At 50.1% G+C, this 23,014-nt stretch overlaps 2 protein-coding genes across 5 annotated transcripts; one reads left to right on the top strand and one right to left on the bottom strand.

Annotated features, from left to right (window-relative positions):
• Positions 1-134: 134 nt before the first annotated feature.
• Positions 135-9,266, bottom strand: Cstf1 (cleavage stimulation factor subunit 1). Of its 3 annotated transcripts, none has more exons than XM_048349646.1 (6): positions 9,130-9,266; positions 7,151-7,344; positions 5,220-5,497; positions 4,890-5,087; positions 3,547-3,937; positions 135-897 (listed from the first exon to the last, which is right to left on the bottom strand). In XM_048349646.1, exons 2-6 carry the CDS (start codon positions 7,317-7,319, stop codon positions 638-640), a joined length of 1,296 nt encoding a protein of 431 aa, XP_048205603.1. In that variant the 5' UTR covers positions 7,320-7,344; positions 9,130-9,266; the 3' UTR covers positions 135-637. The 3 variants fall into 3 exon arrangements, with proteins under 3 accessions (XP_048205603.1, XP_048205601.1, XP_048205602.1); XM_048349644.1 differs by lacking the exon at positions 9,130-9,266 and adding an exon at positions 8,946-9,123; XM_048349645.1 differs by lacking the exon at positions 9,130-9,266 and adding an exon at positions 8,946-9,123 and having other exon boundaries at positions 7,151-7,341.
• Positions 9,267-9,360: 94 nt separating this feature from the next.
• On the top strand, positions 9,361-22,492 carry Aurka (aurora kinase A). Of its 2 annotated transcripts, none has more exons than XM_048349648.1 (9): positions 9,361-9,475; positions 11,208-11,254; positions 12,817-13,072; positions 15,035-15,089; positions 16,414-16,605; positions 17,409-17,547; positions 18,910-19,058; positions 21,170-21,344; positions 21,461-22,492. In XM_048349648.1, the coding sequence occupies exons 2-9, from the start codon at positions 11,213-11,215 to the stop codon at positions 21,635-21,637; spliced, it is 1,185 nt and encodes a 394-aa protein (XP_048205605.1). In that variant the 5' UTR covers positions 9,361-9,475; positions 11,208-11,212; the 3' UTR covers positions 21,638-22,492. The 2 variants fall into 2 exon arrangements, with proteins under 2 accessions (XP_048205605.1, XP_048205604.1); XM_048349647.1 differs by having other exon boundaries at positions 9,418-9,493.
• The last annotated feature ends 522 nt before the right edge of the window (positions 22,493-23,014 follow it).

Genomic DNA, 23,014 nt, shown 5'->3' with positions numbered 1-23,014 from the left:
AATGCACTTCCTGAGGACTGGCACCCCGGCGCTGCAGGGCTGGGGCGAGTGCGCTAAGAGACGCAGTCGTGCAGAGCCTCGAGGAGCGCCGGGGACACCGGCCTTAGGTTTACCCAAGTGAACATGGAGAACACTGAAGTTGCAGATCTGAGCTTTATTGTCAGAAGGGTGTCATTGTGGAAGAGAGTGGGGAGGTTCGCAAAGTGGGTCACATGGCACAAGACTCTAGGTCCCCACGCTGCAGCCTACTCACCTGTCACAATGTATCTGGAAAGGAAATAGAGAGGGGTCGCAGAACGGGCTTGGGGGCACGGAGAACCAAGCCGAAGTTCTCACGCTAGACTCACCTGAACCCTAGAAAGCACTTTAATACTCTATCCTCCAACTGCGCAAGATCAAAGAATCGGCAAGTCCTGCATTTACAAAACCACGCTGTAATCATCGGTGAGTGGAGAAACACACAGATCTGGGTTTCCAACCTTTGCCACCATGATTCTACCTCAAGGTCAAGAGAGATTCTTGTGTCCAAATCCAGTAGGATGCACACTGTGGCACGACTTCCTAACTGGAGCCGGTGGCAGGCCCCGGGAGGAGGGCGGAGTCCTCAGGCACGAGCCCCGCGGCCAGGTCCCGCGGCTCAGTCGGTGGTGGACCTCCGGTACCAGAAGCGGGCTCTGAAGTCGTCGCTGCAGGTCATGAAGCCCGGGTTGGTGGGCGAGTGCACGATGCAGCGCACGATGTTGTTGTGGCCCAGCGAGAGCAGGTTCCGGCGCTCGGCCGTCCTCGAGTCCCAGCAGCACAGGCTGATGGTCCTTTCGTCCGGCAGCAGCACGTAGTCCTCCGTGTGGTTAAACACGGCCTGCGTCCGGTGCACCTGCCGGCCGCTCAGGCCCGCGCCTGCAACAGAAACCAAGATGTGAAGAGCCCCTGGATGGAGCCACCGCCGCTCAGTTCAGCCCGCAGACCCTCCGGACGTCCTGGTGTTGGCTCTTATTCTTTCCGATGGAATAACAGCCTTAAAAACACCCCACAAGACCAGAGCTGAGCCAGGTGCTGGTGGCTCATGACTGTAATGCTAGCTACTCAGGAGGCTGAGATCTGAGGGTCATGGTTCGAAGCCAGCCCAGGCAGAAATGTCCACGAGACTCTTTATCTACTATAAACTACTCAGAAAAAGCTGGAAGTGGCATTGTGGCTCAAGTGGTAGAGTGCTAGCCTTGAGCAAAATCTCTCAGGGATAACACCCAGGTCCTGAGTTCAAGCTCCAGCATTGGCACCAAATATAAAACAAAATACAGCTGGCGCTGCGTCATCTATTTTCTATAGCAGTTAAAACGGACTTTATGTTGGGCACATTTTTTTCCTAGCTGCCAAGTATCTCATGTTTAGAAGAACCGCGACAATTATTCTTTTCTGCTAGACATTTCTTCCCAGCCAGGATGAACGGGAAAAATAGCCCATGTTTCCTTTGACTCGCTTTCTGGGGTGCAGGTGGGGCCCCCATCTCTGTACTTCCTTTCCACCGGGGTGGGAAAGGACCCAGGGGCGGGGCTTCCCTTGTTATAGCGGTCACTCTTCCACTTCTCTGGGTGCTAAACGCATTATAGACGACAGAACTAGGAGCAGAGGCCCCATGCCTCGCGGGAGAGGGGAGGGATGCAGCTCAATGGATGGGAACAAGCGCTAGCTAAGGCAGAGGCAGCGCAGCTCTAATTAGGGACACCACCTTGGGCATACCTTGGCACAAATCTGTTCCCGTGAGGTAAAAGTATTCATTTATTTGGTAGTAGTTGGGTTGGACTAAGGGTCTTGACAGTTCACCACTTCAGTCATGACCCCAGCCCTTCTTGCTTGATGATAAGGCCTGGCTTCTGCCTGGGGCTGGCTTTTAGACTACAATTCTCCACCTGGGATTTCAGGCATGTGCTACTCTATCTGGTCCCAGTAAGTATTTACTTCTGTAACTTTTCCCCCTTTTTTTGGTACTAGGGCTTGAGCTCAGGGCTGGCATCTCACTTGGCTCTCTTGCTCATGGCTGGTGCTCTACTGCTGGAGCCCAACTCTACTTCAGCTTTTTGCTGAATCAACAGAGATGGGACCTTGGAGGACTTTCCTGTCTAGGCTGATTTCAACTGTGATCCTCCAGGTCTCAGCCTCCTCGTTAGCAAGGACTTCAGATGGGAGAGGCTGGTATCTAGCAGGCACTTACTTACTTCTAAAGGCTGTTTGTATAACAGACTCATTCAAGCTTCCCGATGGTCATTTATAGTGTTCCTAGCTATCGACAGCTCCAAATGGTGCCAGGATAAGACATCCTTACATAGAATGGGCCTCTCAGGAAAAAGGGGAATTTGTATCTAAATCTCATTTGAGAAACCCAAACGTGCCACTGGCCACTGAAACAAGGCAGCTAACCACAGGCCACCAGAAGGCACAGCACGCTCTGGCCGTGTTCTCGGGGGAAGCGCAGTGGGACGTGTCCTCTGCTCACAAGAGCATCTTCTCTGCGGTCTGCGTACGGTTTAAGAACTAGGAACAGAGTGTCTCTGCAGACTCGCAGGCTGCACTGAATGCACGCGAAGCTAAGGCTTGCACAGGAGACGCAGATCTAGGTAGGGGATGCTGCACCCTAGTGGCTCAACTGTCCCTAGCACTGCCGCTCTGCCTGCGGAGAGCAGAGGTCCTCCCTCCCTCACGCCAAGTTGTCTCGAGTTTCTGGAGCTATGGTGATCTTAGTGTACAGCACAAACATGGCTCACAAGAGAAAAACAGTGGGAGCTCCCTGGAGGTTGCTCACCAGACAACAGCCTTCACTGCTATGGAAAAGAGTAAGAACTATTTTAACAAACTGATTATCTAATGGACTTGCATCCTGACGCTGAGTGACAGGAAAACGGAACACATTCTTCACCAAGGGAGCTCACTGGTACACGTGCTGCTGGCCACACCAGTGGGAATGAATGAGGAACTCAAGGTGCTCTGTCTGCTGAGCCCACTTCTATCTGGACTCAGGACACTGGTGGTCTCATGGGGGGGGGGGGGAGTGTCCCTCTGCTCTTAGGGACGGGCCGAGGCCCTCCCTTTCACTGGGGAAGCCCCTGTGCAGCCACTGCGGAGCTCCACTGACAGGCTTTTCTCTGCTTGGGCTCCCGTGGCTGTGGGAAGTGGACACGTGACTCTTCTACTCTTGGACTGCCAGGTCCTGCGGTTCCTTGCACAAGCCTCCAGATCTCTCTGAGCTGGGGCGCACTGAGAGGAGCGGGGTTAAGAAACTATGATTCTGTTCCCAGCTTCACCTCTTACTATCTGCACCCTAAGTAAATGGCTTTATGTTTTTGAGTATGGGGTGGATCGGGCCTCTCACATGCTAGCAAAGCACCGCACAATGAGCTACAACCTCAGCCCCAAGGTTGAACCTTTAGCTCTGAAGCTGGGATAAGAACTGCCTTGCCCCATGCATTCACTTATTGTACTGCTGTCTAAGGGAGGTCGGAGAGTTCTGGAAATGGTAAAATCTCAACAGATATCCATCAGTTTCCCACATACCCGTGTATCTGACCAGTGTTCGTCCTGTGGATATTTCCCAAAGCTTAGCCACAGAGTCTTTTCCACTTGAGAGAATATATTTAGAATTTTTGGAAAAAATGGCAGAGCAGACTTCGGCACCGTCATGTGCTTTCTCAAAGGTGGTGATGCAGCGATTTGAAACTCCATCCCATAGTTTGATACAGCCGTCCTTGCTGCCCGTTACATACATATTGGCACTGGGGTTATAATTAACGGAGCAGATGGCATCAGTGTGCTGATCTTGAGGATTGCAAGAGACAAAGCACTGGAAGGTGTTGATATCATAAAGGCGAAGAGTGGGGTGCTGAGTTCCGACCAGTATAAAGTCTCCAGAAGGGTGGAAAGAGATGGAGCGCAGCATTTCAGCTTCCTGAAATGACAGACATTAATCGGAGTGACCAGCCTGTAAACAATCAGATCCAAAGGCAGTGGAGAAAATACCAGATGCAGGAGTCCAGCAGCAATCACTGAGTGCCACAAAGGTACCAGAAGGCACAAAAGAAGCTGAGCACTGGGGGCTCAGGCCTACGATCCTAGCTACTCAGGAGGCTGAGACCTGAGGATCTTGGTTCAAGGTCATCCAGGCAGGAGAGTCCATGAGACCGATTTCCGGTTTAACCGCAAAAAAGCCAGAAGCAGAGCTGTGGTTCAAATGGTAGAGCACCAGCCTTTAGCAATAAAGTCTGGGACAGTGCCCAGGTCCTGAGGGTAAACAACAAAAAACCAAACCAAACCCCGATGCAATAAAAGTACTGTCATATATGAAAGTACTTTTTCTTTAGTGCAGAGATTTTGAAAAAACTGTATTTACTGGTTGAGTCTTCAAAAACTACAGAAGTGAGCTCCATCTGTAAATGAATACTGGGTGAATTTGGAAGGGAACACTATAAATGGATGAGAGGATTATCAACCTATGGGCATACGGATAACACACACTCGTAAAACTAGAAGAGCCTCTTCAAGTTGCTCCCATGCTGCAAAGAGTGAGGAAAAAATTATGTTTAATTACTGCATGGAGGTCATGACGACCACTAGTGTTCCTGTGGTTTCTCTGCCCGTGCTGCTCTTAGTGAAGGCAGCTGCTTTGCGTGCAGTGGAATCTCAAAGAGTAGTGGGGACGGGAGGCCGCCCCACGAGCGGCGGCCAGGCTCGGTCTGCTCAGTGGCGGTCTGGCAGCCAGAGGCGGTGCACACATTTCTTGTGCTGGCCCATGTGTGTGTGGATGGGTGCTCCTTGCTCTATTCTTGTTTTATACAATGATCACTGGGACTACTTGAGGAAAAAAAAAAAGTAAAACAAACCCCCTTCCAAACATTTCTAACCTGAATGTACTTGAAGGCTCTTTTTGCTGATGGTTTGGAATAATCAAACAGTTTCAGAGTATAATCCCTGGAGCCAGAGGCCAGGATCTGTTCTGTTGGGTGGAAGGCGAGACATGTGACCTCATCCACGTGGTCATAGAGAGTCCGAATCACGGGGTGGTTTTCCATGTTCTGCTGCGCAGTCTCGTTCATCATGACCTACGCCAACAAGAGGAGACAAGTTCTAGGCACAGAGGCGTCTCACAAAGCACACTAGGGTTACAGTAAACCAAAGCTAGTCTACCCCACGCTCTCGCTCTCCAGAATGCTATTACGTTCTAGGCTTTTTACCTCTATGGGCATGGCACTTTTAGCCAGCATTCTCTCTGTGTCAAGTATCTTGATGGAAGCGTCAGCAGACCCAGTGGCGATCAGCTGCCCATCTCGGCTGTAGGTTGCTACGCGGCACGGTCCTTTATGGGATGTGACGTAGCACGTCTCATACTCAGAAGCCTCTGGGGACATCGTCTGGACATCGGCATCAAACTCCAGGTCAATGCCCGTGCCAGGAGCAACCGTATCTGAACGACCAATTGCATACTGAACCGCAGTGTCGTCATTTTCCATCCCTGAAAGAAATCAAAATTAAGAGCTTCAAGAAGTCACGTCAAGGCCAATACTGAGATATTCACCAGTTTCAACCTCTAATTCCTTGGAGGTCTACCACACCTAAAACTACAACATTACAGACCCTGCCCAGGCCACCAAGGCTTGCTGGCAAGTTGGGCGGCCATAGCATTTACCACTTACCTGCTACCAAAAAGAACAGTCTGAATTTAAACACATTTTGTATGTATGTGTGTGTTTTGGAAGTGCTGGGATTTGAACTCAGAGCCCCACGGTTACTAGGCTGGCATGATACCACCCCATACCCCCAGCTGTTTCTCACTTATTTTTAGGATAGGGTCTTGCTTCCTGCTTGGACCACCAGTATACATACTACAGGCTCCCCACTGCTGCTAGGATGACAGGCAGGTGGTAGAGCGTTCGACTTCCCTCTGTTGAGATGGAGTCTTCTGGCATGTTCTGTCCAGGCTGGCCTGGAACTGCAAGTCTTCTCAATCTCAGCCCCCACATGGCTTAGGATGTCAGGTATGAGCCACTGCATCCAACTATGGGCTGAGAAGGAGGCTCTTGAACATCTTTGCCTAGGCTGACATTGAACCCTGATCCTTTCTCAGCCTCCCAAGTAGCTAGGATGGCAGGCTTGAACCACCAGCAGCTGGCTCCGAATCTCAACATTTTTAAGGCTGATTTCTGCTAGCAGCTCAGAAGCTCATTAAGTCAGTTATATGCTTTAACATTAGTGAAATGTTCTTGAAAAAACATGACTGTTAAGTTGAAATATATCATGCTTAAGTTAAAAAATAACCTTATATATTGTACAAATCATAGTTACTTGCACTGGAAAAATTAGAACTGTATAGAAGAAAAGGAAAAAGACCTCAAGTCTTACCACTCAGAGATAACTTTTTATCACTGTGACACAAATCCTCTGGTACGTCTTCAGACAACTTAGTTTTCAAAAAAGACACAAACCTGCCACTGTGCAGCAAGTTGTGATTGGCTTGGTCATGGCACACAGATATTGTGTCCACATTATCCTATTACGTTCGATTTTATGTGTATTTACAATTTTTAGTCTACACCATATTGTGGGGCATTTTCGTTTGTACCTTTCATTTCCTTTGTGATAAATCACCACGATTCGCACCACCAAGTCAAAGGAAATCAACGTGTTTAGTAATTTAGTATTTTATTGAATGGAAGGTAGGCACAAGGATATACCACTGAACAAGATAAGGACCTCATCTTTATTAAGATGGTAGTCTTTTATTTTTGGTGGGGGAAGAGAGGGGTTGGAGAGCAGGAAGGTAAGGATTTTAAGGAAACCCAAACAATAAAGGAACTCTCAGATAAGAATTGTTACAATGCAACAAAAAGCAACAGGAGAAGGTAAGGGATTAGTTTGAGAGGTGAAAAGGAGTCTGAAGTGACATCTGAAGTGAGACTGGAAAGAAGCCAGCAATATAATGGCAGAGTGGTCCAGACAATGTGCTAACACATTAGAACAGCTGAAAGTCTTCACTACCCGGACTTCACTTAATCCATCAGTAGCTACAGTTGTACTTGTCACATAACAGTAAAACCAAGCAACAATAATCTTGTGGACAGATCTACAGGTTCGTTATGGGGTCCACAGACTGACATTCACAAGATACCTAGTTTGATGAGGTGCAGGAGCTGCTCGGAGGGGGCACACACGGACTGAGGCTTGACTTCATTGATGAGGCCATTGGCAATGCTGATGTAACCGTCGTAGAGCAGCTGGCTGATGATCAGCTTGTAGAGTTGCTGGCGGTCCTTCAGGCCCACTTTGGTTCTGTACATCTTGGAGAAGAGGACAACTTCCCTGCTAGTGGCAGAGAGAAAACAAGGAAGTGAGAAGCAGTGAAAGGCAGAGGCACTGGTAAATCTGAAGCAACAAAGGTGTCTTTGGTTAGACTTACATCCCAGCTAGACTAAGCTGCATCCTCTTTGGTTAGTGACCTCACTGTTCTCAGCCCAGGTTCTTTAACTGTTAAGTTTCAGGAGGTTAAACAACATGGTGTGTGTAAGGCACTAAGCTGAAATTATTCAAGTAATGTCAGCCATGTTTATAGTAGAACCCCCTCCTCAACTTTTCTTCTCTGGCAAATTATCTAGCTTCAAGTTTTAGTCTCTATTGTTAGTGGCCCTGAATCTTCCATTTGTTTTAACCAAACACCAGTTGGTGTTTGCAATAGACAAGAGAGCTGTTATTGTTAGCTATCTAGCTCCTGTTCCCACCAGCTGAGCTGTATGTTTACCAGTGACTGTTAGCTTCATCCCTAAAACCTGTTTTCAAGCAACTGAACTTGTAACTGTAATCATTCAACTTAATTAGTCAATCAATACGAAGACAAAAAGCTACTGTACTATGAAAACTAAACCAAGCTGCTAAACACTTTGGAAAGATTCAAAGTAAAGTTGTATAAGAACGTGTACGAAAGGGGTTCGGGAACACTTGCTTAGCAAGGAGGACATTTTCAAACCCCAGCACTGTTACCTTACACCCAAGCCGGGAAGGGTCAAAACAACTATCAAAATGGTTAGAACTCTGCAGATGTGCACTCAGATTCACTTAAGGGCAGCAAAGTTCTCTTTCAGTCTACTGAGCAGAAAACTGGAGAGGATGATTGCTGGTTTATGCAAACAAGGATGCCAATGGGTGGACCTTGGTAGACGGTACAATGCTGATGATCACCTATTATCCATTCCCAGCTCCTGACCCCTGTGCCACTTGAACTCAGGGCCCTGCATTTTGGAAAGGTAGGTATGTCTGGACAGATACCGGACTACAGGTGTCAAGGGAAAGGAATACAGAATAAGCGGCCTCACCGATGGGCAGCAGTTAACAGCTACCAGGCACTCCCTATTTGCGAGAAGGCCGGCCTCACACGTCCGAACCCTCAGCTCGCTGACACTGTATTCAAGTACATTTTGGGGGGGGGGGGGAAGATACCTAAGTTTGCAGCGCGCTAGACCCAGACCGGATAAACCAAACTCCAACCAGTAGTTACTCGGGCTTGGATTCGGGGTGACCCCGTGCGGCCCGCGGAACCTCCGCTCGGCGGGCGGAGCGCGGGGGGGGGGGGTTCCTCCCCGGACTCGCGGGGAGCACGGCGGGGCACGAGGACGGGGCGCTCCCCGCCCGGGGCCGGTTACCCCGGGCGGGGGGGGGCGGAGGGCCGGCCGGGCGCGGGCGCGTCACGGGGCGCACGCACCTCGGCCGCCGGAGCGGACGCGCGGGGATCGCGGCCTCGGAGGAGGAGCAGAGGGAGGAAGGGGCCGTGCAGGCCCCGCCGGGGGATCCCCACCGCGGGCGCACGCCCGCGCCACGCGCGACGCTCGGCGGCCCAGGGCTTCGTGCGGCCCACCGCGGGTCCCAGCCGCCGCCCCCGCCGCCCCTCCCCGAGGCGCGGAGCCCGTCCCTACCCGCTGATCGCGATCACGGCTCTCCGGCTCTCCGGCTCTCTTCCAGAAAAATGGAGGCGCGAATCCCGCCCGATCGATGGCTCGGCGTGCACACTCTCACTGCGCACGCGCCCAGGCCGCGACGCCGAGTGCTGCGCTATCGACCGGTCCCGCTTGGTCTTGCTCTTCTCGCCATTTTACTTACTGGCACGTTCAAGACGTTCGCTCACAGACCCGCGGCTCTATCTCCTATGCAACAACCTTGAGTCCAGCGACCTGTGATTTCACGGATTAAGGCCCACTCCTGGGTGTCACGGCGGGCTCTAGAACCGCCATAGACCTGACAGGCCGTTGGCTCCACCGCTTCCGGGCTCTTCGATGCGAGTGCGCCTGCGCCACGGAACGCTCGTCGTGAACCAATCACAGAGAGGATCCGCTGTAACTCGGGCCAATCAGCTCTCAGACCGGAGGGTTTAAACCCTTATTTAAAAGAAGAACCCTTAAACCGTAACGGCTGAGCTCTCGGTGGACTCGGCGGCTTTGCCCCGGAGGTGGGAGCCGGCCGGCGGGTATGTGGGGGAGCCGGCTTCGTGTGGGGGGTGAAGCCTGGGAAGTGGGGCAGCGGCCGGGGCGGCGGTGCCGAGTGGCGGGCCGCGGGCGGGAGGCCGGTGGGGAGCGGGCCGTCGTCCCTCCACACCTGGGTGCTTCCTTCCCCACCCCCCGGACTCTTCCCAGCCCCCCACCCGCCCTCGGTTCCGGGGCTCCCCGTCGGGTGCCGCGGAGAACGCAGGCGGTGGCGGGGTACCGGGGTGGGGTCTTCCTGCCGGGGCTCCGCACCTAGTGACCCCCGGGGGCCGGAGCCGCAGGAGGCCTTTGAGGCCTCGGGGCTCTCGGGTTGGTCGGGGCGGGGGGGGGGGTGGCCCGCGGGATGAGACGACGAAGTAACGAGGTGACGGGCGGCCGTGGCGGTGGTGGTGGGGAGACAGGACGGAGTCGCCCGGGAGGCGGTTGTCGTGTGGCCCGCCTCCCGACCCGTACGCTCCCGGCCCCGGCCGCCCGATCCGCACGGCCCCGGCCCCGGCGGCCCCTCCGTTCCGCAAGCCCCGGAGCGGACGTCGCGGGAGGATTTGGGAATCCATCCTGGATGCCACGGTAGACAAGGTCAGGTGTCCGGAACAAGCGCCCCGGGCGATTCTTAGGCTTCGCCGGGAACCGGCGCGGCGAGCGCGTGCCGATCCGAACCGGGCGGCTCAAACGCAGGCTGGGGTTTATTAAAGCTGGTGGGGTGGGGTGGAGCGTCGCCATCTCTAAGCACTCTCCACGGAAGTGGAGGTGTGGCTCTCGGGGAGCGCCAGCCTTGAGCTGGGAGGCCGCGGGGTCACCGCCCGGGTCTCCCCCGAGTTCAAACCCCAGGGCTGTGATCTTCGCAGTCTCTGCTACTCGTAATTGTTAGGGCAAGTGAAGACAGCATTAGAACACAAGTGAAAACAAATGTTTGCTTAGCCCCGTGTGGGTTTCCTTTTAATTGCTTTTACTAAGTGTACTGTTTAAAGACTGGGGCCTTTATGCGGTTACTAATTTGTACAAAGGAAGAGGGGCATTGTGGGGAATGCTTTGTGGCTCTAGAATTCAGAAAGCATTTGGGTAGCCTGATTTCTCCTGCTTTCTTGATGTTTGTTCAACTTACTTGGTAGGTGTTTCTGCCTGCCTCCCTCTATAATATTAATTGATATACTTGACATATTATTGTTTTCCTTTGTCAGTGGCTTGGTTCATTTCCAAAGCATTTGAGTCTTGTTAGTTCCTAGGCATTGTTCTAGGTTCTGGGGTCACAAGACTGGATACCATAGCATCAACTAAGCCTTTGGTCCCTTGCTCCCTATTTCTGTGGCGGATATATGAGTATTGGGAGACAGACAGTACACTGATGCACATAGTTTTTATTTAAGATGTTAAGGTCTTATAAAAGTAAGGGAGAGATGGTCCTGTGAGTGGGCTACACCCAAAGAACCTCGTAGGCAGAGAAAACAGGGAGTCCAAAGGCTGGGTGGCCGGGGACTTGTTTTGGCTGGGATGTGGTCGACAGGCCTTGAAGGCAGAGGTGTTCCAGGTCCTTAGCCTGTGGGACTTGCAGACATTGTCTGGCTGAGTTGGTGAGCAGTGGGGTGGGGGGTGGGGTCTTAAACCATGGGCTAACACATCTTTAGCATTAATTGGATCATTAATGGGATCATTGGCTGCAGGGTTGAGAATGGACCACTAAAGGTTGTTTTTCTTTTTCAGGCACCATGGACACATGTAAAGAAAATTGCATTTCTGGACCTTTTAAGGTAGTTGAATTGTCTGTAGTATTGTTTACGTCTATAAAAAGTTCATGTGGAGATTGGTCTGATATCTGGAATTTTCTTCTCTATTGCACTGATACTGGGGCTTAAACTATACCTGGGACTGTCCTTGAGCTTTTTCCACATAAGGGTGGCACTTTACCACTCGAGCCACAGCTTCACTTGTGGATTTTGGATGATGAATTGGAGATAAGAGTATCTTGGACATTCCTGTCAAGGCTGACTTCAAACTGTAACCTCAGATCTCAGCCTCTTGAGTAGCTAGGATGACAGGTGTAGGCCACCAGCGCCTGGCCTTCTCCTTTTTTCTTTGGTTTAATTATTTCCTCCCATGTTCTTGATTCTGTCTGGGTTTCTACTGGGTTGTGGAGCCACACTTACTGTATCAGAAGGACTGGACTTTGTATTTGAAGCCTTGTACCCTCTCATTCCCAGTGAGCTGGAGCTAGGCCTTGAGGCACGGCTTCCTACACTGGCCCTTGTGAAAAGTAGGAAGAAGTCTCATCTACTCTCATTTTACTGCCATTAGCTTAGCATCTTGGAGCTATTAAACTTGTAATAGACTCCTTAAAAGAATCTACATTTATTTCTTCTTTGCTAAAGTCTTTTAAAGAATGATGGCTGGTATGCATGAAGCCCTGGGCTCAATTCCTTTGTAGCACATCAATAGAAAAAGCCGGAAGTGGCGCTGTGGTTCAAGTGGTTAGAGTAAGGTATGCATTTAGGATGATTCCCAAAGCAGCACACACTTCACAGGAAGCAAAGAAGAAACACATTCATTTTTATGCTGGAGAGACACGTAGTTGTTGTACAAAGGGGTTACCATTCAACAAGTCATTGTATGGGTACCATGTGTTTTGATGAACGTCACCCCTTTCATCATTCTCTATCCCTCCCAACTGCATCTTTCATTGTGACATTTCCATACGTGTGTAAATAAATATACAATGATGAAAGTTATCCCTTCACTCTGCTTCAGTCTTTTTCTAAATGTGTATTATCAAAGGAAGTTGAGTGGAACTGTGATTTTGAGATATAAAGTATCAATAAGCTGAATATATATGCTGAGAAGTCTTAAATGTTCAGTGTCTCCCTGATTGGATGGAAGTTGAGCTAATAACTGTTTGCTAACGGGGCATGGTCATAGGATGGAGAATTGGGTTTGAAGATGTCATTCAAGTATTCTTTTGATATGCTTTCTATATCTTTGTGAAATCATTAAAATAGCTTTCCCTTTCCGTGTATTTCCCAAGATGTTATTTAGTTATCCTACAAAAGAAACGAGTTCTCGGGGCTGGGGATATAGCCTAGTGCCAAGAGCGATTGCCTCGTATACATGAAGCCCTGGGTTCGATTCCCCAGCACCACATATACAGAAAATGGCCAGAAGTGGCGCTGTGACTCAAGTGGCAGAGTGCTAGCCTTGAGCAAAAAGAAGCCAGGGACAGTGTTCAGGCCCTGAGTCCAAAAAAAAAAAGAAACTAGCGTTCTCAGATTCATTTTTTCGTTCGTGAAGAACCTAAAGTTTATTTTCCATCTCAACCTAGGCCACAGTTCCACCAGGGGATGGTCCAAAACGTGTTCCAGTGGCTCAGCATTTTCCCTCGTCTGCAAGCAGTGGCCAGGCTCAGCGGGTCTTGTGTCCTTCAAATTCCTCCCAGCGAGTTCCTTTCCAAGCACAAAAGCTTGTCTCCAGTCAGAAGCCTGTGCAGAAGCAGTCGCAGTCGGCCACCATTGCTCGGCCTGTCTCCCGGCCCCCGAGTAACCCCCAGAAGAAGGAGCAGCCCCAGCCACCAGCCTCTGGTAAGCCCAACTGGACACTTACTGAGTGGTCCTTTTGTCTGGTGTAGACTTGAAGTGGTTGGAGCCCTGGCTTCTGCTTCACATCTGTTGAGGATTTGGAGAAAAGGGAGGTTCATGTTGAAGTAACTTTGTCTCCAGGACCAGCTTGCACTGGAACACACACCTGATTTCCCACCCTCGGGGAAGAGCTGGGCGGCCAAGTGCTTCCACCCATGTCCTTTGGGAAACTGCAAAGTTCCCATGTCTTGGCCCTGTCGGGAGAAGTGGAATGGGACCACACTGGGGTGAAGTCATCCAAGATCACTGCTGGCCGTGTTAAAGGGGGGCTTCGTCTCCCGCAGAGGGGGACCACTGAGGATTTGGGGGCAGAGAAGGGACAGATTGCGAATGGCCTTTTAGACATGCTGAGTGAGCTGGAAAGTAGCAGTGCTGGCTGTGAGAGTGCTGGAGAGGAGGTGCCTGGTCCTCCATGTCTTGAGGCCAAGTGCTTGCGCTGGGTGGAGCCAGGTGGTGGTGACAGGTCACCATTCACCAGCCACAAGTTCTCCTGTCCTTCGTCCATTGTGCCTGATTCTGTCCTGGAAACCACTTCCTGAAGGCAGTAGAGTTATTGACCTCTGCAGAGGAAGTAGCGAAGACTCGGGGCAGTTAGCTTAGTGAAGACATAGTCAGAGTGGAGAGCTGAAAACTCACTTAGGATGCAGACTGGGTAAACCGGGCAACAATAAATCTCCCTGAAGGACGATGATGGAAAGGTTCAGGATGGTCATGAAAGGAAGAGAGAACTTCCTCTCCACCTGCAAGGCTCCTTCATGACGGGAAATGAGAATCAAAATACTGAGCTCAGCCGTCAGCCATTGAAGTACACGCAGTGTTGTGAGTTCAGAATGGCCCGTGTAGGCAGGCAGTGGGGAGGGAAAGGCCGACAGGGCCCGGAAGAGCATGAGGTGAACCAGAGCTGTGTAGTGGTGCAGATAGCAGCCTCTTGGGTGACAGTCCTGGTCCCCAGCACACACAGTCACACACGTAGCTGTCCTAATGTCATTTTCCCCGGGAGGTGCTCATGTCCACCTGGTGGCACATTGTTGGGGGGGTGCGGTGTGCCTCGGGTGCCAGCAGCGGTTATGCTGTTGTTAGCTGGGTAGAGAACCACCAGGGGGAGCAGTTTAGACTTGTACTGTGATACTTGAGTGTAGCCCTACTGTGCTGCAGGAACGAGAGGCATCAGGTAGACAGTGCAAACTCCCTTGTTTCCACAGCTGATGAAAGAGTCACTAAGCTGGTGCCTGTAATTCTGGCACTTGGGAAGGTAAGGCAGGAGGATTAAAGTTTGAGGCTGGCCTGGGATCATAGCAAGGACCCTGTCTCACCAGGTACAGTGGCTCATGCCTGCATGTTAGCTACTCAGGAGTCTGAGAACAGAAGAGTTATGGGTCAAGGCCAGTCTGGGCGGAAAAGTTTTTCTACAAAGAAAAACGAGGCTGGAGGCATGGGTCAGATGGTTAGATCACTAGCCTAGCAAGCTTGAGGCCCTGACTTTAAACCCCAGTATGCACCTCCCACAAAACTACTTTGCCTCCCCTCTTGAACAGCTGTCTGCTGAAGTCTTGGTGGCTTGTATTTTGTTCAGGGTGGCTTGCCTTGTGTACCTTGCATAGGCGGTGGCTGTGGCTGGCCATGCAGGGGGAAGGGCAGGTGACAGGGTGAGGTTGGTGGAGAGTCCCCGGAGGCCGCGGGACACTGCTAGGAGGTGGGCCTGCTGCCTTTCCTGCTGTGAAGGCTTCCTGCCTAGTCTGGGCCAGGACAAGGATCTTAGGGAAAACCGGAAGCCTGCCTCGGCCATTCTTGGTGTGTTGTTAATGTTTTGGGCACTGTCCAATTTATTTTATCTGTTCATGGATTTTTAAAAAACTTATTCTATGTAGTTGCTCTAAAAACAGGACTTTAACTTATTCCATATAGGAAATAATCCTGAAAAGGAAGTGGCCTCAAAAGAGAAAAATGAAGACTCAAAAAAGTAAGCTGTTGTTCACAAAGTTCTATACTGTTACTGTATTGGAATACACTATTTCATTGTAAATTAGAGGAAATTTTTTTTTTTTTTGGCTAGTCCCGGGACTTGAACTCAGGGCCTGAGCACTGTCCCTGGCTTCTTTTTGCTCAAGGCTAGCACTCTGCCACTTGAGCCGCAGGGCCACTTCTGGCCATTTTCTATATATGTGGTGCTGAGGAATTGAACCCAGGCTTTCATGTATACGAGGCAAGAACTCTTGCCACTAGGCCATATTCCCAGCCCTAGAGGAAATCTTAAACAGATACTTGTTTCCAGTTTTAAGACATGCTTCCAGTTATCTTATAGCCCTTTCTTTTTATACATTATTTTTAGCAGGAACTCAGAAATTTTAAAAGCACTTTTTGAAGATAAAAGCCTGAATGAATCTTTTACAGAAAGTTTGTGGATTCCTCTCTAGTCTCAGAAATAATCAGTATGTGTAGTTTACATGCACTTCTAGTTTATTTTCATGAAAAGTACGAGTTCTTAAATTTCATTTTTTTAAACTTTTGAGCTGGGATCTTATTCTGTTGCTATTGCCGACCTAGAATGCCTAAGCACACGCGATCTTCCTGCCTTAGGCTCCCAGGTAGCTGGGACTACAGGCATGCACGGTGATACCTGGCTACAAGGACACGTTTTTCCCAAAGCAAAATGTCAGGTTACAAGACTGTACAGGTATGCATGACTAAGAGGTATTTTGGCAATACTAATAGTTATTGTAAAGTCCGAAGATACTTTCTGAATATCTGAACTTAATCCCTTAATCTCTGAACTAGACTCCAGTGCAGAGGAGCAGGGCTTAGGACAGCCCCACTCTTGTTTTTAGCCACCTAAAGGGGGCTTCTCAGGATTGAATTCCACTGACTCCCTTGCCCAGCTGCTCTGGGTCCACCCTGCTCCCACTGGTGACAGTGGCTCCAGGTGTAGAAGGGGGTGAGCTTCTCCATGGTGGAAAGAGGTCCACGCGTGGTCCTGAGCCATTCCCCCCTCTAGTAACTTGCCCTTCCACACGGTCTTGGAGCTGTCGTAGGTCTGTATTCTGAGCACAGTGCCGCTGCGGCCTTCCTGCTGACGGCTTCGATTCTGGAAATCAAGAAAACGGAAGGCAGCTAGCAAAGCTGGGGTTCAGTGTCTGTGACTCATGGATAGTGGTCATGGCCTTGGTACCCGCTGCAAGTACACGTGGAGGCCAACTGGAATGTACAGAGTGTGTGCACTTCTCGGTGAGAAATTGTTGGCAAAGGGCTGTGTTCTTCACATTCTAACATGCTGACATCCCTTCTAGAAGGCAATGGACTTTGGAAGATTTTGACATTGGCCGTCCACTGGGTAAAGGAAAGTTTGGTAATGTTTATTTGGCAAGAGAAAAGCAAAGCAAGTTTATCCTCGCTCTGAAAGTGTTATTTAAAGCTCAGCTGGAGAAGGCAGGAGTGGAACATCAGCTCAGACGGGAAGTAGAGATACAGTCCCACCTCCGGTGAGTTCACAGTTGGTGTTCAGAGGAAAGTTCACAAGACTTGGGAGGATTAGCCTTTTGGAGGACTTGCTTCATGGGGTTGGAGGCGTGGCTCTGTTGACAGAGCACTAGCCATTGAGCAAAAGTGGCAGGTACATTTTTGATTTTAATGTTCTTCAGATAGGAAAGAAGGGCTGGGAATGTGGCTTAGCGGTAGAGGGCTTGCCTAGCACGCACATGCATGAAGCCTTGTGTTCCACTGCTCAGCACCACGTAAGCAGAAAAAGCCGAAGTGTGCTGTGGAGTGCTAGCCTTGAGCAAAAGAAGCTCAGGAATAGCACTCAGGCTCTGAGTTCAAGCCCCTGGGCTGGCAAAAAAAAAGAAAAGAAAAATCTAGCAAATATAAAAGAAATGATGACACTTGGACTTTGCCTGTACCCCGCTCGCCATCAGCTAGGTCTAGGCAGACTGCCCCGCGCCACACGCCTCCGTCTGCTTTGTTTGCATATCACCCTTGTGCAAATGCCATGGTCTTTATTCTTTAATAATATTTAGAACTGATGTTTAGCTGAGTTTCCCTCCCATGCGTAAAGGGAAGAAATAAGTCTTAATGAAGCCTGAGGTCCAGAGCAACATGACGTGCACGTCAGTGGCGCCTGTGTTTCATATGTGGGCCGCCTACATGGCGTGGGGCCTGCAGCTCTGGCTTCTCTTGTGGGCTGGGCAGAGGTTTCAGGGGAACCCCATGGAAGGGGGCGTGGTGCTGTTTAGCGCATACTCTCCTGTCAGCCCTGAGACTCACCCATCTTCACCGTGCCTTGCAGGCATCCTAATATTCTCAGGTTGTATGGCTATTTCCATGATGCCACCCGAGTGTACCTAATTCTCGAATATGCGCCTCTTGGAACAGTCTACAGAGAACTGCAGAAGTTGTCCAAGTTTGATGAGCAGCGAACTGCTACTGTAAGTTTTCACCGGTTATCCAGGCTAATTCTGCTTTCTTTCTTCCAAAGTACCATTTGTGGTGGAATCCATTAGCATGAGATCAGGTATTTGAAATGGAGGTGCTCCGCTGTGCCACTTGTACACAGGAAGCTAGGTATGAGATCAGATGGGTCTAGTCTGTGAACACAGCTTTTCTGTGGAAATAGATGTAAGTAGCTCTTTTGTAGTTGCTTATCTTAGAGTAGCTTTAGACCTGCAGAACTTGTGAAGGGAGTAGAGTTCCAGTGTAGCCCACATCTGATGTCTCCTATTTATGTCTTCACTAATCATTAATCTTTATCTGCCTTGTTAGTGTAAAGTAATATTCAACCTGTCTAGCACCTATTTAGGAAAATGAACTTCAGTGTTTGCCAGTTACATATATACTTTGAAAATGCTGTGCCCTTATTACCTGAATGTTAAAACAAACTCAGGACTTGACTTGCTAGATCTTAAGTTGAGATGGGACTAGAGATAGTAATTTAAGGAAACCAAAGTGAAAACAAAAAGGACTAATTGGCTTGCATACTTTTTATCTGATTAGCCAGTGAGTATATCCCCAGAACCAACATTTATCAAATTTTATCTGCTAAATAAGACAAAACTGAGCCTGGGTAACATGTAAACAAGAGGTGATTTCTGTCAGCTTTGGAGGCTGGGAGCTCTGAGTTAGCGGAGCTCATATATCTGCCCATGACATGGCAGAAGCAAGAAGGGCAAGAGAGCCAGAGGCAGCATTCAAGCCTCAAACCCTTTTATATGGGCATTAACACACTCAGGAGGGGGGAGCTCTTCTGACCCCCAGATACTTCCCCTTAGACGCTACTAACTTTCCAACAAATAGTTTTTGGGAGCCGCATTCAATCATCATCACTGTTTAATATGACAGTGAACTCACTCCGTGGTATTTTTCCTTCCTTATACTTTTTCTAACAAATCATTTTTGTTGTAGAAAGATCCTATTTTTAAAAATGGAAATTGATTGCATTGGAAACGTGTCAAAAGATCTTAGGAAACATGGTTTACAAATCTGAATCACTTAACTTGTACCATTTTTTCCACATTATTTTCTTTGCTTTGTTGCTGCTGGGTCTGTGGTTAGAGCTCCAAATTAGTCTTGTCTTTTAATGTCTTATTAGCTGTATTGTCAAAGAACCAACTAAGGTCTGAATGGCTTATTGCTGACCCCTGTCAGTTGCTTCAATTGATTTTTGCCAATTGCTTCTGCAATATTTGCTTTAGACCCTGTAAAACATTAAGTTTATGTTGTATTAAAAGACTCAGATGCTAGGAAATGTGTAAAAATCTGAAACACAGGCTCTCCAATCCTCTTTCCAATAGTATATCACAGAATTGGCGAATGCCCTGTCTTACTGTCATTCCAAGAGGGTTATTCATAGAGACATCAAGCCGGAGAACCTGCTGCTTGGATCCTCGGGAGAGCTCAAGATCGCAGACTTCGGGTGGTCGGTCCATGCTCCGTCCTCCAGGTATGTGACGTCACAGGAGGGCAAATCATGAACCGCGTCCGGAATCTACTCTGAAATAGTTTATAACTAGTTGGAGTTGGGATACTTTGAGCTTGATCATCAACTACTGCCTTTAAGGAGGTGTTATTTATTGTGTGACGGTTTTGAGCTATCTGGCATTCTGGGCTTAGGGTTCAAGATGTTTGATGTTGGTGAAGGGGATTAGTACATGACAGGAATCACACAGGTGTATGTAGGGAAATCCCCACCTTCATGCCAGGGTGGAATCCAGCTGCGTCCTGGACAGAGAAATCCCAGAGGCAGGAGCGCGGTGAGGAGCGGAGAGCAGTTCTGGGGGAATTCTGAAGTCCACGTGGGCATGGATGGATGCTCACGTGCTTCATGTGGGTCAGCTTGGAGGGAAGACTGAGGAAAGCTGCAGAGCCTGAAGTAGGTGGCGTGGGGCAGGCCCTTGGTGGTTGAGATGATTTCCGTTTCGGCCACTGTGCATGAATGTGGTGGCGTCTCGTCTCCTTTAACTGCTCCTCACCAGTGGGAGGGGATGTCACCCAGTGAGACCGCTAAGTGCCTCCCTGCCCAGTGGTGTTTTCCAGAGATGATGGGTGCAGATGTGCTGATGCCCCCCCTCCCCTGCCCCCCAGCCCACCCAAGGGGTGTGGTGGGCTAGTTGACTGGCCTTCTGTCGTGGACCACTGAGGAGCCCTGGTCTAGCGTGGTGGGGTGAGGTGGGCTAAGGTCTCGAGGGGTGCCTTCTGCATTACAGGACGCACCTTACCCACTGAACATGGCTGAGAGTGCCAGGCGCTACTTATGGCTGTGCGTGGCCACAGCACTGTGATAGCACTAGCACCCTCCACCTTCCACTCTTGGCTAGCTGGCTCGGTGTCTGCCGCAGCCAGCCTATTTCCAGCCTTTGTTTTCAAAACCAGAATCCGCAGAAATGCTGACCCAGAGCAGATCGCTCCCCAGGCTGTCCTGTGCCCCACCCACCGGGTGTGATTACTTTGCCATGTTCCCTGGGTCTGCTTTCTTGGTGAAGATCTGAGAGTCAGACACAGCTCATCACGCGTCTTCCTTGAGTGCCTCAGTGTGCATTTCCTCTAGCACAGGACGGACGAGAACCTCCCCACAGCTCGGATTTCTCTAGGTGTCCAAGACATTTCATAGGTGTTTATCTTGATCAGAACCTAATGGCCCATGCTGTAGTAACATTTGGGAGGCCAAGGCAGCATTGAGAGTTCAAAGCCAACCTGAACTGCCGAGGGAACGTGTCTCAAAAAGCCGTGCCAGTTCCATGCATTGTAGGTGGTTGTCCCGCTTTAGACCTGCTCCCAGGCAGCCCACAGGGGCCTTACTCTTGGCTCTTGCTCTCACCTGGCTTTTTCACTCACAGCTGGTACTTGGCTGAGCCATAGCACCACTCTAGCCTTTTGCTAGTTAATTGAAGCGAAGACTCTCTATTTTTCTGCCTGGTGTGTGTATGTGTGTGCCTGTGCCCCCATCAGTCCTGGGGCCTGCACTCAGGGCCTGGGCACTGTCCTTGAGCCACAGCTCTGCCTTTGGCTTTTTGGTGGTTCATTGGAGATAAGAGTCTCATGGACTTTCCTGCCCAGCCTGGCTTTGAACTTGATCCTTAGATCTCAGCCTCTTGAGTAGCTATGATTATAGGCATGATTCATTGGCACCCTGCTAGCCTACAGTTTTAAATGTGTTTTTCTGATTGTGGTGTCACCCAACTTGGACCTAGTGTACAACTCCAAGTTACATTTAGAGAACTCTGAATGGAAGCTTTTTTCTGTCACCTGTTTTGTGCCGTAGTTCAGGCTGGCTGTCCTTGAACTTTTGCTTCACTTCCTGAGGGCTGAGATGACAGGCATGTACCATCACGCCTGGCTACATGGTCGCTCATATAAAAATAATTGCAGTTGCTTTCTAGGTTAGTGTTTTGGAGCTGGTCAGAGTTGGAGGCAATGTGTGTGTGTGTTGGGGGGGGGGGTCTTCCACACTTCCTTCCATTAGAGTAGGACCTTCGTGACCACCCAGGGTTGCCCAGGGGAGCGTGGACTCGTGTCACATGACTGATGGCTGGGCTCTGTTTTGCAATACCATAGGAGAACCACTCTGTGTGGCACACTGGACTACCTGCCCCCGGAGATGATCGAGGGCCGCATGCATGACGAGAAGGTGGATCTCTGGAGCCTCGGAGTCCTGTGCTATGAATTTTTAACCGGGAAGCCTCCCTTTGAGGCACACACGTACCAAGAGACCTACAGAAGAATATCCCGGGTAAGCCTTAGCACGGCTGTTAGGATTCGTCCCTGATTGGCCTGAACTTGAGGCACAGGTGTGAATATTTGCCGTGTCTCTCACTAGCTTTGTGACATTTACCACTTGTTTTCCAGGTTGAATACACTTTCCCTGAGTTTGTGACAGAGGGAGCCAGGGACCTCATTTCTCGGCTGCTAAAGCACAGTGCAAGCCAGCGGCCAACGCTAGGAGAAGTACTTGAACACCCCTGGATTATAGCAAACTCGGCAAAACCACCAAATTGCCAAAACAAAGAATCGACTGGCAAATAGTCTCACTGAAGTGTGAGGAGAGCCAAGGCTGATGTACAATGTTCTGGAACATGTACCCAGATTCCCTTCCGTTTGACCACCTGCCGTCACTGGAGCACTGCGGGACGGTGCTCGTCCAGCCAGTCAGGCCGTGCCTCCCCGCGCTGTGCTCCACAAATGCGCTGCTCGTGGCCACAAGGATCCTGCTGCTCTCACTGGTTTCATGATCTGGAGTCGGGCTCCCCTTCGCCATCCCCACCGATGGCCGGCCGATGCCCTTGGGGGACGCCAGTTCTGTCAGCCCAGTGCCAAGGGAAAGGCACCACTCTGCCTGGCTCAGCCTTGCAGTGCCTGTGCGCGTGTGTAACTTATTGGGTGGTCCAGCCCGGGAAAGGTGTTGGAGTGAGGATGTGCTTCCTTTTAAATGTTAAAATAAAGATTTGTGTGTGGACTCTGATTTTCCCCTCCATGGCTGTTCCCATTGGCCATCTCCTTGCTCCCTCAGCCTGGCTGGGTTTCTGGTTCTTCTCAGCCATGGTGAAATGGAACATGCTCTCTACGTCTGTCTAAGGCCTCTTCTATTACCCTGAAGTTATGGCATGCATGTGAAGTTATTAAATATACACATTGCCTGAAGTACTGGCTGATGAACACTTGTTCACTGTTGGCTTGGTGCAGTCAGCCCTGCTCTGCCCTGCACCGCGTGGCCTGGAGTGTCGAGTTAGAGGGAGGCGGGCTTTTGAGGCCGACTCAGCTCAAGTAGGTATAAAAAGAAACTTCTGCATCTAAGGAACAAACTAGCCAGCCTTGAAAACAATAAAACCTCAAAGGCTCAAAGGTCAGCTATCTCCTTGGTGCAAGCCAACTGGTTTCTAGCCTGTGCGCATGTGTGTGTTCACGCGCATGTGCATGTGCACCTATACCAGGGCCTGAACTCAGGGCTTGGGTGTTCCTTAGCTTTTTCTCCCCTCAAGGTTGGCATACTACCACTTGAGCCACACTTCAACTGTGGGCTTTCTCTTGGTTGGAGTTTCTCGAGCTAGCTTTGAACCCAGGATCTTCAGATCTCAGCCGCTTGAGTAGCTACGATTACAGACATGAGCCATCAGTGTCTTGGTTCCCAGGCTTGTGCCAAACCAGCCTTTACCAAGTAGTCATACTCTTGTTCTGTATACCCAGGCTGTAATCTGTATCGCATGGCCATCCACGCTGGCTACGCCGGTAGGCTATTCCCCGGGCTGACGCCCGCACAGGCAGGAACGCCCGGCAGGATGGCTCCCCAGCACTGCAGCCAAGCCCCGCCCACAACCAGAACAGCTTACGGGGAGAGAAAGTTCACAAATACACAACGCGTTTATTAGTTTCACAGATCCAAGGTGCGTGCTTTGTCAGATTAAA

This window comes from Perognathus longimembris, chromosome 6, assembly GCF_023159225.1.
Source record: "Perognathus longimembris pacificus isolate PPM17 chromosome 6, ASM2315922v1, whole genome shotgun sequence".
Taxonomy (NCBI): domain Eukaryota; kingdom Metazoa; phylum Chordata; class Mammalia; order Rodentia; family Heteromyidae; genus Perognathus; species Perognathus longimembris.
The sequence above is the reverse complement of the archived record's forward strand: the minus strand, read 5'-3'. Positions and strand labels throughout refer to the sequence as shown.